Source organism: Cyprinodon variegatus, unplaced genomic scaffold (assembly GCF_000732505.1).
Source record: "Cyprinodon variegatus isolate N-32 unplaced genomic scaffold, C_variegatus-1.0 Scaffold48, whole genome shotgun sequence".
Classification (NCBI taxonomy): domain Eukaryota; kingdom Metazoa; phylum Chordata; class Actinopteri; order Cyprinodontiformes; family Cyprinodontidae; genus Cyprinodon; species Cyprinodon variegatus.
Window position 1 is genome coordinate 822,977 of NW_015150501.1, and position 12,513 is coordinate 835,489.

The following is a 12,513-nucleotide window of genomic DNA, read 5'->3' on the forward strand; positions in this document are numbered from 1 at the left end:
AAGTTCAACGGCATAAATCAGGGAAAGGTTATGATTCATCTGTAACCTGTTCTTGGTTAAATTATTGTTTACTCCCTTTTCTTCCAGAGACACAAATAGAGAGAAAAAAAGAGAGAATATGCTTTTTTTTTATTGAGAAGGCAAGTGAGACACTTTGCCAATGCAACAAGACAATTCAAATTTAAATAAAATATAAATGTTATTATTTCAAGTGCATATTATCAAATTATCTTATTTTAAGAGTAAAAATACTAATTCCATTGGCAATTTATTTACCTGCTCAAATTAAGGGTAAATTCACTTAATTGTAGGAATTTGTACTTATTTGTACACTGTTTTGTGGTTGCTGTTATCTTTCGCTTTAATAAAACACAATAAACAGATTACACTGAATCTAAAGCAAAGTAGAATTTGTGCATCTCCAATCTTCCCCCATGCAGTGGGAGCTTGATTTCCATACAAGGAAGTTAAATCTGACATTTTCACTGGTGCAGGATTTGCATAACATCAGGAATGCAGCAGTTGCAGCCTTTGTTCTAGACTACGGTAGCTGTTGGCTTTTGCAGCACTGACTCCACCTGCAGGCCACTTGTAGTGAGAACCTCTGAAGACTGCAGTATATCATGCTTGAATTCACCCTCCTTTGTAGTCTTTCCCATTATTGCACTGGCCTTAAAATGCCCTCAACATAATTGTTCTGTTTTCATTATCTATTTAATCATTTAAAATCATACTCATATTTCTGAACTGTAGTTGGGGTTAATCAACGAAAACATAGACTCTGTCATAATCTTTGCACTAATGACTGGATTATTTGTTCATTCCTTCCACCTGCTTAGCTCCACCCAGTTTTCATCTGCCCTCAGCTGATCTTGCAAGAATCACTGCCAGTTTATGCGAGCCGAGAGTGAGAAGCACACCCGCCGACAGGGGGAGACAAAGGGTCAATTGTCCCAGGCCCAGGGCAGTGGTGGGCACAAAATTGACACTCTGACCATTAAAAATACAGGCAGAAGGAATTTTTCAGAAAATATTTATGATAATAATGTTAAATATAAAAGTATCTATCTATCTATCTATCTATCTATCTATCTATCTATCTATCTATCTATCTATCTATCTATCTATCTATCTATCTATCTATCTATGCCACATTCTGGGATATTTGTGGGTTAAACAGGCAGGATCTAATCTCATTTTCATTAGGACTCTTGACTGACATTAATAAGTTTCCATTTTATTTAATTTCCTTTGGGTATAATAAAATACATTTGGAGTTGAAATTACTTTAATTAAATTCAGTTTTATTTCAGATATGACTGATCACTAAAATCAGCAAAGTCACAGCGTTAAGAGAGAGAACCCCTTCGAGGACTTTCTAAACATTGTGGAAAATCAGTTTTCATCCATTCACGTTTCCAATCCATAATTTGCATTTATCTTAAAGCTGCTCAGAAACTGCTGCGTAACCAGCAGCGCCGCTCTACAGACAGATTATAGGATTGTTTTGCTGCCTGAATCAACTTTCTTGCCCAACTCTTGACTTCCAATTCCTTGAAACGCGCTGGTGACGCGGACATTTCCCGGTTAAACCCGCCTCCTCATCCTGAGCACAGATCTGCGCACCGAGCAGCAGCTCTGATTGCGCTCAGCATTCCGCAGCAAAACAACAACCAAGGCATTTATTTTTTAACGAAAACAAAGACCGATATGTGATGTATGGAATGGCAGCGTTGAGGAATCCATCAACCTGACCAATGTTACTCAGGTAAGTCAGTGTAAAACATTTCTACGCGTCTGTGGGAAACACAGATTCATATCTTGAAGGTGCAGTGGGCGTTTTGTGGTGCCTATTTAAACCGAAACTAGAGGGGGGAAAAATAATTTAATTGTTGCAGGTTGAGATATTGCCAACGGAGGTTTTATTTATGGCAGTTTATTCCAATGTCCTGATCTAAAAGTTGTTGTTGCTTTGATCATGTTTATGCCAGAGGGTCTAATGTTTGTGTTGCGCGACAGGGAAATGGAGGCGTCCAAAATGTGGCGCAGAAATGTGACAGTTCCTTTTCACATCTACAGGGGATTACAATCATACTTTGCAGTAGAAAACAACAGTGGGTTCACAGCATCATTATGTGCTTGTTTTTTTTCTTTCAATATTAGATAAAGGTTTATTTTGTCTGATAAGCAATAATAATAATAATAAAAACACCTCAGATTTAAACTTCTGTAATCCAATTTTTTATCAGTTATATATGGTCTGTATATTTCCTCCAATTATAGATTAAATAATCCAGAGCAAAAGCTTTAAATTGATTGAAAATTATAATTGAAATGTTGTTTCCGCCACAATAATGACCCTATAACCACATTTTTACTTAAATACTTTGTGATAATATGGCACACCGAATGACATCATTGTCAAAGAGTAACCTCACTGTCCAAAAAGTAGTTTTATTTATGTGCCCTTGTTATTTCCGGTCTTAAATGACAAAAATCTTGTTAGGTTCGTCTTCCTAGTGTGAGGCCCACCTATTTTCCAAATTTTTACCAGTTGCTTTAGGGCTATTTGAAAGGATTGCTGAGGATTTAGAATTTCTAAAGTGAATTAAGGTTGAGTAAGAGATCATTAACAGTAATCATGCTATTACAGCAGGTAACTATATAGCATCTGATGCTGTGTGTGTTTGGGGTTTGCTTAATTTTTTATTTATTTATTTATTTTTTGCCAAAAATGCCATGTTTTTTGCAAAGGAAATGGAAGTTGGAGCTCTCTGGGTGAAAGCAATAGCATTAAATGATTATGTAGAAGTTTGTATTATAGACATAATATACTGTTAAAGTAAATGTATATGTATTGATTTGACTTTATGCAATATTTAACACACTTTTACTTTGTCTTTATAAGTCGGTTGTTGTTTTGGGTGTTATTACTTTACATGTTCAGCTCCTAGTATCTATGACCATCTTGGCCTAGTTCTTAGTTTCAACCAATGAGAGCAAATTATACTGGGGTTACACTAGCTTAAGAGTCTCATGTTATCAAAACATAACCCCAAAAATTATAAACCATCCATTAATCAACCTGGCTGTTTTATATTAGTTTGTTTAGAGTACTTAACCTAACAGTTGAATATATTATTAATGTGTTAACTAATTCCTATACCTTAAATATTCAAAACAATACATAATTTAAGAAAGATAAAAGACCATAAAGCAAGTGTTTTATGCTTTTCTTTTTTAAATGACTGTCCTTTTCCCAGTTTCCATGTGCAGTTAGATTGTTGTATTGATAAATAGCTTGCTTAACCAGTTATGTTCAGAAATCTAACATTAACTTGCCAGAGGGCTGGCAGCCTGCATCAGAGTAGGGAGCGAGGGAATGTGCGTAGGAAGGAGGTGATTGAGGAGGGTTGAGATTGGGAAACCTTTACACACTTTGTAATCAAATACAGATAAAAATGCAACACAGATCAGAAGCAGTTTTGTGTCTAATACAGAACAAGGGGATAGAGACTCTTGATGTTTTTTTCCTCAGGAAACAAGTTTGTTTTTGCAATGACTTATCAATGTTAAGAAGGCATGCAAAATCATTTCAGAGGAATTCATATCAGTTACCTTTTGGATGATTCATTTAAAGTATAATGCTGGTTTGATTCACTGGTAATTTGTCTTCCAGTTGGTCTCAAATGGACTGAATCAAATCCACAGAATATGGACGGAATAGGAAATCAAGCAGGATGTATTGTCATGTTACTGCTCCTTTTGGTAAGAAGAACTCAACGTGGATGAAACACATGAAAAAAATGCACTTTTTTGGAAACTATTGTGTGCAAATAAATGCGTGTTATACATTCTTCATTTTAGCTAAGGAGCATCCCTGTGTTGACGATGCCACAGGAGAAAGATGAGTGTCCGCCCGGGGAATACAAAACAGATAAAGGAATATGTTGCAACAAATGCGCTCGTGGTACAGTCTGCATATAAAACATAACTCTTGATTATGCTAGCAAAAAAACTCTGCTGCATGAATAAATGTGTTTTTTTTTTCTTTCAGGTTTTAAGCTGGCAGATGAATGTCATTTTATAGGGCACAAAAGTAACTGTGTACCTTGTGATGCTGGTCAATTCTTAGACGAGATGAGCTTCTCCAAAAATTGCAGAAGTTGTAAACGCTGCAAAGGTAAAGAAACAGTTGATTTTTCAAAAAGTGTTTGCTGTATGGTATATAACTATGTTTCAATTGAGTCTTTTTAAAAATCATGTATTCTTTTCTACAGCAAAAAAACATGAACATCTGGTATCGGCATGTAAACCGGAAGCAGACACTATTTGTCAATGCGACGAAGGCTACTTTAAATATAGAATTGACACAGAGGCATACGACTGTCTCAGATGTCGTACATGTAAAACTGATGAGATACAAAAAAAGCCCTGTAAGTATTAACTTCTTATTTGGTTATAAACAACTCTTGCACCCAGTTGTCGTGCATCTGTTAACCCCTTCAAATAAAAACATGTGTTACACAGGTACACATGAAAATGACACCGTTTGTGAATGTAGGACGAACTTCTTCAGAGTGAAGAATACGTGTAAACCCTGCAGCAGGTTAGTCGCTTTATATAAGCACTCTTCATCTCCATCTTGCAGTTCATGAGATCTTTTTTTTTTTCTCTTCACAATATTAATTTGAGGAAGTATTTTGTAGAATTGAAACTTGCAATTCACATCCGCCTTTCTTCAACATTTCCATAAGATTGCAATACAGGAGACCTTATGACACGTTGAAACTTGCTCACTGGCATTTCCTCAGAGCCCTAGAAAATAGGTTATTATTAGTATACCATTTATGTCCTGCTAATAAAAACAGCTGAAATATTCAGAGTGAACACATTTTTTGGTTTCGAAGCGAGCAAAAAAATTCCAATATCTTAAACTCAAAAGAGTGATATTAAAAATGTAACAGTCTTTTGAAACAGGTTTTTAAGCTCTATAAAAAAAAAAGAATCAATGTAAAAATAGGTGATAATCATCTGTATTTATCTTTGTAACTTCAATTAATTCCAATGAAATATATCTACAGCATTTATCCCAACCTTTGGGGAGCATTTCTAGGGGTGAGGGTATTGCTCAGCGGCCTCTACCAGCAGTCTGTAAGATAAAAACTAATGAAGTTGCAACCTTATCAGGACCCAAAATCACTGGTCTAATCAATACGTTTAAACTAATTGTTTTAATGCTTCTTCTTAAAATATTTGATCAGGATAAATGGAACTTGATCATAGCCACAGATTGTTGCTTCATTGTATAAATCCATTTGTAGTTGCAGCTTTGAAGGTGTAAAAGTACATGCAGAGCTGAGGTTGTAAATGCAAGTCAGCCTTTATGTTAATCACTTCCTCTGAAGATGCGATACTTCCCCTTCAGTATTGTCAAACATCCTCTTTGTTTTTTCACAGTTGTACCCCGGAATGCACACAACTCTGTTCAACTACTGGTGCGACAAAAGGTGAGCGCTAACAAGGCCAGTTCCTTCTTCACCTACAACAGTCATTCACATGAGTAATACTGCTCCCAAACTTCACACGCAAAGTCAAACTTTCTTCTCTTTTTTCTTTTGACTTCTGAGCTACCATGAAATTTAAAGTTGGAAAAGAAAAAAAAAATCCCTAAAGGTTCTCTTAAAAAAAAAAAAAGGATATCCTTACCTCTGAGTCCTTCATTTGAACAAAGACTGCATTCTCAGAAGAGGGAGTTGTGACAGTGGACATTTTGGTCTTGGCGGCAGTTCTTCTTTTCTGTAGTTTCAGTCGGCAACACCAAACCTGTGACAAACATCACTGATAGCGTTGTACAATAGAAGGCATTGACATCAATTGACCTTTTCACAATTTCGCCCATGACAACCACAAACTTTACAGTGTGTGTTGGAATTTTATGTGATATCGCAACACAAAATAGCACATTATTGTTTACTTCTGTTTTTGTTATTTATTGTTGTTTGGTATAAATTGAAAAAAAAAATTGTATGTGTCCCCATCACTCGAATACATCTACTTGCAAGTAATTGCCTTCAAAACCAGTCAAATTAGAGGTTTATTAAAGTATAGCTTTATTTTAGCTTAAAAGAAGCTTTTCTCTACAGGATGTTTGAGAACATTAGAGAACAAATGGCATCATGAAAGGCAACAGAGCTGACAAGTCAGCGAGAAGTTTATAGCAGAGACAGTTTGTAAAACAGTAATGTTTTAGGCATTACTTCAAAATTGTTATGGGATATGGAAAGAGAGGCAAGTTAGAAACGTCCAGCTGAACTGACGATTCAATAAAACTATTGATGTGAGAGACAGCTAATGCTAACTCTAGAGGACCTTCATAGATTCAAATTTCAGGTGGGGTAATCTGTCTACTAAAACAGTCAACAGTTTGTATGAATTAAAAACACAAAACATGCTTTTCAGGTCAAATTAAGATAAAAAACAACAACTTTTCAATCCCAAATGGAAAACAAATATTGTTATAACTCATAGGGATTGCTTCAAATTGTTGTAATAGATGTTGATGACTGTAGGGAGAAATAATCTCCTGTAGTTGTCTGTCTTACAGTGGCTCTGGAGATGAGTCTGTCTGGAGACCCTCTGGTGTTCCACAACACTGTGAGGAAGTGGATGATATTGAGAGAGAGACAGAGAGAGTGTCATAACCCGATCCGTCCCGAAAGCACGATCCGTTCTGCGCATGGGCTATCAGCTCATTTGCGCAAACAGATATACATCCGGGTCGAACTCGATTTTATTTTGTTAAAAATACCTAAATGACGTTTACCCTCCCCAATGATATTAAACGTACTAAAATATAAAGTGTTAAAGGTTTATAATGTATTTCCTGACAAAAAAAAAAGATGCATTAAAAGCCTTTCTGTTTTATCACTCGTCTCTTCCTGACCTGCACCGGAAATGGGATCCTACGCAACTTCCGGTGGCTAACTTTTGCGGCTTTGGATTTAAACATAAAGCTAGTCATTTTGAGTTTTATGTTCTCGTTTCGTTTTAATCTTATGCTATACAGTACGTATTCTAAAGAAAGAAGCAACGAAAATGCAGATAAACATGGTTTAATCATATTTTGCTTGACTGCTCTGAGCATGTCTGATGATGACCTCAGAGAAGCAGTTTAATGAAGAAAATTTAAAACGCACAAAGTCATAAAAAAAAATTTTTTTTACAGATGTGAATTAGTATTCTTTAGTGAGTTAAGGATATAAATAAGTAGTTTTCGTACCATAATTACATTATTTATGGACACCCGGATATATATCTATTCCTGCATGCACAGAACGGATCGTGCTTCCGGGATCGGGTAGTGACAGAGAGAAGGAAAAAAAGGTTTTGATTTGAAAAACTCCTTTTTTTTCCCAATGAACATTCATTGTGTTAAATATTAGCTATCCATCAACCAGAAAAAAACAATATTGTTAACTGAGAAAAAAATGTCAGATTATTCATCATTGAAAGAAATAGAAACTCAGCTCTTACTCTATTTTTAACCATCAACATAAACAGTTTGTCAACCTTTTCCTTTGCAAAATTGCTCATCCTCTTCCTTCTGCTAATGTAAATGAAAATATTAGCTTGACTTACTAAAAATGTAACACTTTCCACTTAATCTGATGAAGGTTCTCAGTCATCCAGGTCATAGTCATTCCGTAAAAATTAAAAAAATATCCACTGGACTTGGTTTCCAAGATTTGAAGACGTTTCGCCACCTCTCCAGGAAGCTTTCTCAATTCAAATGTCTGGATCCGCAGTGAGTTGGAGTCTTATATAGACAAAGGCTTGTATCGCTTGGAAACATGCAAATGGAGAAGGGAGTGAAGGAAGCCATCTATGTGAAGAGAGAAAAAACAACTTTAAACAGAGCTGGTGGACTCAGATTCCAGCTTCCAAAAACATACAATTAAATCATAGACATGATCCCTTCCAGATCCATGGAACCAAACGACCCATTCATCGGTTAGCATTTGCATGTTTCCAAGCGATACAAGGCTTTGTCTATATAAGACTCAAACTCACTGCAGAGCCAGACATTTGAATTGAGAAAGCTTCCTGGAGAGGTGGCGAAATGTCTTCAAATCTTGGAAACCAAGTCCAGTGGATATTTTTTGAATTTTTACGGAATGACTTTCCACTTAAGTGTCTTATTTGGTTTAGCAAGCACAAAAAGCATGCTTTAGATCTAACAACACCACATTTAAAAAAAATGTTTTTAAACACAATAAAAATTGAACAAGTTGTTCACAGTTCTTAACAAAAGTGACAAAGTTATGTTGCATTTTTTCTTAATTCTTAGACACAATACTATTGACACTCACTGCCTCATGTTAGATCCACCATTGTAGATCTCATTCCCTCTTAGAGGATGTTTGTAGAAGACCCTCCACATAGACTTCTGATTCTCTTCAGCATTAAACCTATCGCTCCAAACTGTATTAGTCCTCCCACTCAACAGTCTTTTATTTAGACCATGAACAGACATTTACACAGTAATTTTCCTATCAGCATACAAAAAACTAAGTCTTTCTTGGTATGCAATAAAGGTAAAATCTATATTCAAACCCATTTCTGGAAACAGATCTGTAGCATCAGGAAATTCTTTTCAATTAAAATAAACTTTTTAACTAGAAATCTAAGACAGTCCTCGTGATTAGATTTGATTTCAGCCAAATTAAAGAAGTGGTTGCTTCTGTGTTTTGAAGTGTTGGTCCAGCCACTTCAACAATTTGTATCATTTTCAGAATTCTTTCATCAAGCAATCTTCTTGATAAACCAACTCCAGCTCCATCCTGTATATCTGACTGTGCTCCAAAAATTCAAGGTTCTTCAAAAACAAAGATGTCACTTTCAGTCTTTTGCATTTTTATATTCATTAAAATTAGATTAATTACCTCATTTCACACAGCCGCTGCAAACAGAAATGGAGTTCAATCCAACGACAGGCGACCAGAAGATCAGGATTTTACCACGCTATGGTCTTTACCACGCTGGTGCTCATGGGAAATGTTTTCTCCCTTCAGGCAAAACTATTCCACTTTTTTTCCACTGGGGGAGCCAAAATAGACCAAAACTGAAAGTTCTTTAGAGCGTCTTAAACTTCATATTGCCCAGGCCTGTTGAGAAATATTTTAGTCTTTTTAGATGTACCAAACTGGTGAATATCAGTCTCAAAATCAAATAAAATGTATTTGTATAGCCTTTTACAATAGCCAAATGGTACCTAAAGTGCTTTACAACGAAGCCATAAAACAATACATAACACATGTAAAACATACAAGATACAATTAAAAGTGCTGTAGTGGTGCAGGACATTAAAAGCCTTCCAGAGGTGCATAGAAAGGAGCACACAGAAAGATAAAAAAAAAACTAAACAACAAAGTATTGACTTGGGGGGCTTTGATATAGGGCGGACCTTAACCTTTAAGGTTTTTATACAATAAAAATATATATGTATATTTTATATTCACTTTACACGTTTGCAATAGGCTACCTTGCGTTGGTCCACATAAAATACGAATAAAACACTTTGGAGTGCCATAATTTATCAAAGTATTATTACATCTTGAAGGCGCTGTGTGTATGCAGCATCATTGTAAAAGGATTTTTAAACTAAGTATACTTGGATAGGGAATCCAGTTGCCTTCAGCAGGATTGTGATGAATGGAAGGAATTCAGCAACACAGTTACATCAAATATAGATGTGTCGTTCTTTTAATAACTAATCTCTGGTTCCCTTTTCAGCTCCTCATCCTTATCCTGATCTTACCGGTATAATTATTGGAACTGTGGTCATGGTGGTGGTCTTGCTGATATTGGGAATTATCATCACCCACATGGCTACAAAACGGTTTGTCAAGAAAAAGATGCGGAGTCAGTCACTGTGTCTATCTGAAGAATCAAAGGAACAAAGCAAGGTATTCTAAGCATACTGTGAGTGGCTGATTTGATCATTTTTATTTGCATGAATTGTTAGTCATTCTTATTTTTTGTGTCTGCTAGGATTTCCTGATCAATGCCAAAAGTCATCCGGAGGAAATGAGTGTGAAAACTGTCGTTGAAAACTCTTTGGGTGAGCAGGAGTTATGCAAGCTGCCTGACTGTGTCCCGATGAGTAAGTCTATGACAGTATCTGCTGGCTTTAACATTTATAATGCAGAAAATAAACAGCTGCTGAGACCTCTCCTCTTCTCCATTCTGCAGTCCCTGACCTTATCTACACTGTGCTGGATCTGGTTCCTGTGCACCAGGTAAAGCAGCTGGTTCGCTCTCTCGGTGTAACCGATATGGAAATTGAGCAAGCAGAGATGGATCACAGGTTCTGCCGTGAGGCTCACTACCAGATGCTACGGGTGTGGGCCCAGGGGGGCTCGCGGACAATTGCCGGAGTAAAGGGTGAAACTGTTCACCAATCGCTATTAGATGAGCTCTTAGACAAACTGAGACAGATTCACCTCAACCGGGCAGCCGAGGAACTGGAGGCAAAGTATACCATTCAGTGATATAAACTGTGCCAACCTGCGGTTATAAAAACAACACCTATGAGACCAAGTATTGTTCGATAAGAGACCCTGCAAAGGATGCTTTGAAACGGAGATGGTGCTAATTCACAGCAGTAGTTTTATTTCACAGAGACAAAGAGCACAATCTATGATCTTCAAAACCCTTCACTGTGACCAACAAAGAAATGCTTGCTGCAAATCAAAGACTGCAACAAACTGGGACAAATTCGTTCAGCTTCATCAAGAAGTATTTTTGCTGTAGATGTTCTATTGTTTGAGATTTAATTTCGATGGGAAGTTTGACATATGTTTAGTTCACCAACTATGAGGATATAATTGACCAATAATAGCACAAGGCTAAGAAACAACGGCAAACAGCGGGTCTCTCTCAATAAAAACTAATGTTGCTTTCCATTTATCCGAGAAATCAGAAATATTGAGAAGCCCCAGTGTTTAGACAATTTATCTAGTTTTTCTGCAGATTGGTCTGAATTGGAACTCAAAGTCTTTAATTTCATACTTTGATTGAATCAGGAAATAACCGATTTGTGTTTTTTTCCCCCTTTTAGTAGCAGCAGGATAATATGGTTATCTTTTTACTAACCGACTTACTTTTGCATCTTTGGAGTTAAATCAGGCACATTTACTATAATTTTAATTGCAACGAAAGCAAAACATTGTAGTTAGGAAACTGCAAGCATTTCCACGATAACAAACCTTTATGTGTGATAACATTCGTTATAAAGATCTAAATGTTTACCTGGTATCATTTAGCATCAGAAGAGTTGACAGAGAAGATTGTTGAGTTTCAAAAACTTCAATGACGCTATGTTGCAGTTTTTCTTTAATTGTTAGTATTTTCATTATGTAATAGTTTAAATTGATTTAATAGGTTTGTTATTCAATGTTGCACATTTCAAGTTTTTTATTGAATAATATTGTTATTTTACACAGGCTGCAAAATAACAGGACGTTATGCTGTGTTTAAACAAAGGTTTGGGTTGCAACAACTCCCTATAAATGTACAAAAGTTCTGCATTTAGATTTTATTTTGAGATGCACCAATCACGCTTTAAGTGGCGGTTGGTTCTGATTCAGTGGTTCGCCCCATTTAAGTGATTTAAAGCTGTTGGTTGATGCATCTACATACTGAAGGGGGGTTCTTTTCTTTATTTTTCTTTTGCAGAGAAAATACTTTGTGATCAAACCTTTTGTTAAATACTTTATCTGAAGTTAAAGTTTAAACAGCTTTTCTAATATCAAAGGGACAAAATTAAGTCATTTCTTAGTGAGAATATTAATAGATTTTTCACTTTAGTATTGATCTTTTGATGAGAGTTTTGTATTAGAGACATTTTATATTTTCAGATAAGACTTTGTACTATATTGCATTTTCACATAGCTTTATTTTTTGTAATGAGGACCTTAATGGATTTTCATTCCTGTGTCATTTAACTGTAGTCACCTAAGCTATTTGTATTAGTTTGTAGATGTTTTTACTATTTTGTAACATGTAGAGTGTTTTTTTCCCCCTTTTTTAAGAGTTAAATGTCAAATAAAAAAGAGGAGTGGTTTACCAACATAATACATCAAAGCTGGTAATATTTTCGTAGCAGTTCCCTGTTATGCTGGAGAAGGGAAAAAAGTCAGATCTACTTTATTGTGAACAATGAAGCCGGGGAAGTGTTTTGTTCCTCCTCAACATACAGTATACCACACTCTGTTGTGTTTTACAGTCTCTGCAGTGCCTCGGCAGCATTCTTTTAATCCCCAATCATACAAGCATTATTCATGACACACCTTGTCTCAAATCTTATTCAGCTTTTATTTTACTGCCAATCATGTAAGGATCTTGGGACTGAAGAAGTGCAACTCTAAAAACTTTTTATTTTCCATTCTGCTTGACACTGTGTTTAACTGTTGTTTTTAATAAAAAGGTGTAATTTTTTTCTGCGTGTCT

The 12,513-nt window shown here is 35.9% G+C and overlaps 1 protein-coding gene across 1 annotated transcript; it reads left to right on the top strand.

Moving 5' to 3' along the window:
* The first annotated feature begins 1,603 nt into the window (after positions 1 to 1,603).
* On the top strand, positions 1,604 to 12,488 carry tnfrsf1a (tumor necrosis factor receptor superfamily member 1A). Its single transcript, XM_015370845.1, has 10 exons — positions 1,604 to 1,768; positions 3,680 to 3,768; positions 3,868 to 3,970; positions 4,058 to 4,183; positions 4,281 to 4,436; positions 4,531 to 4,609; positions 5,461 to 5,510; positions 9,796 to 9,968; positions 10,054 to 10,165; positions 10,255 to 12,488. The coding sequence occupies exons 2-10, from the start codon at positions 3,715 to 3,717 to the stop codon at positions 10,551 to 10,553; spliced, it is 1,152 nt and encodes a 383-aa protein (XP_015226331.1). The 5' UTR covers positions 1,604 to 1,768; positions 3,680 to 3,714; the 3' UTR covers positions 10,554 to 12,488.
* Positions 12,489 to 12,513: the final 25 nt, after the last annotated feature.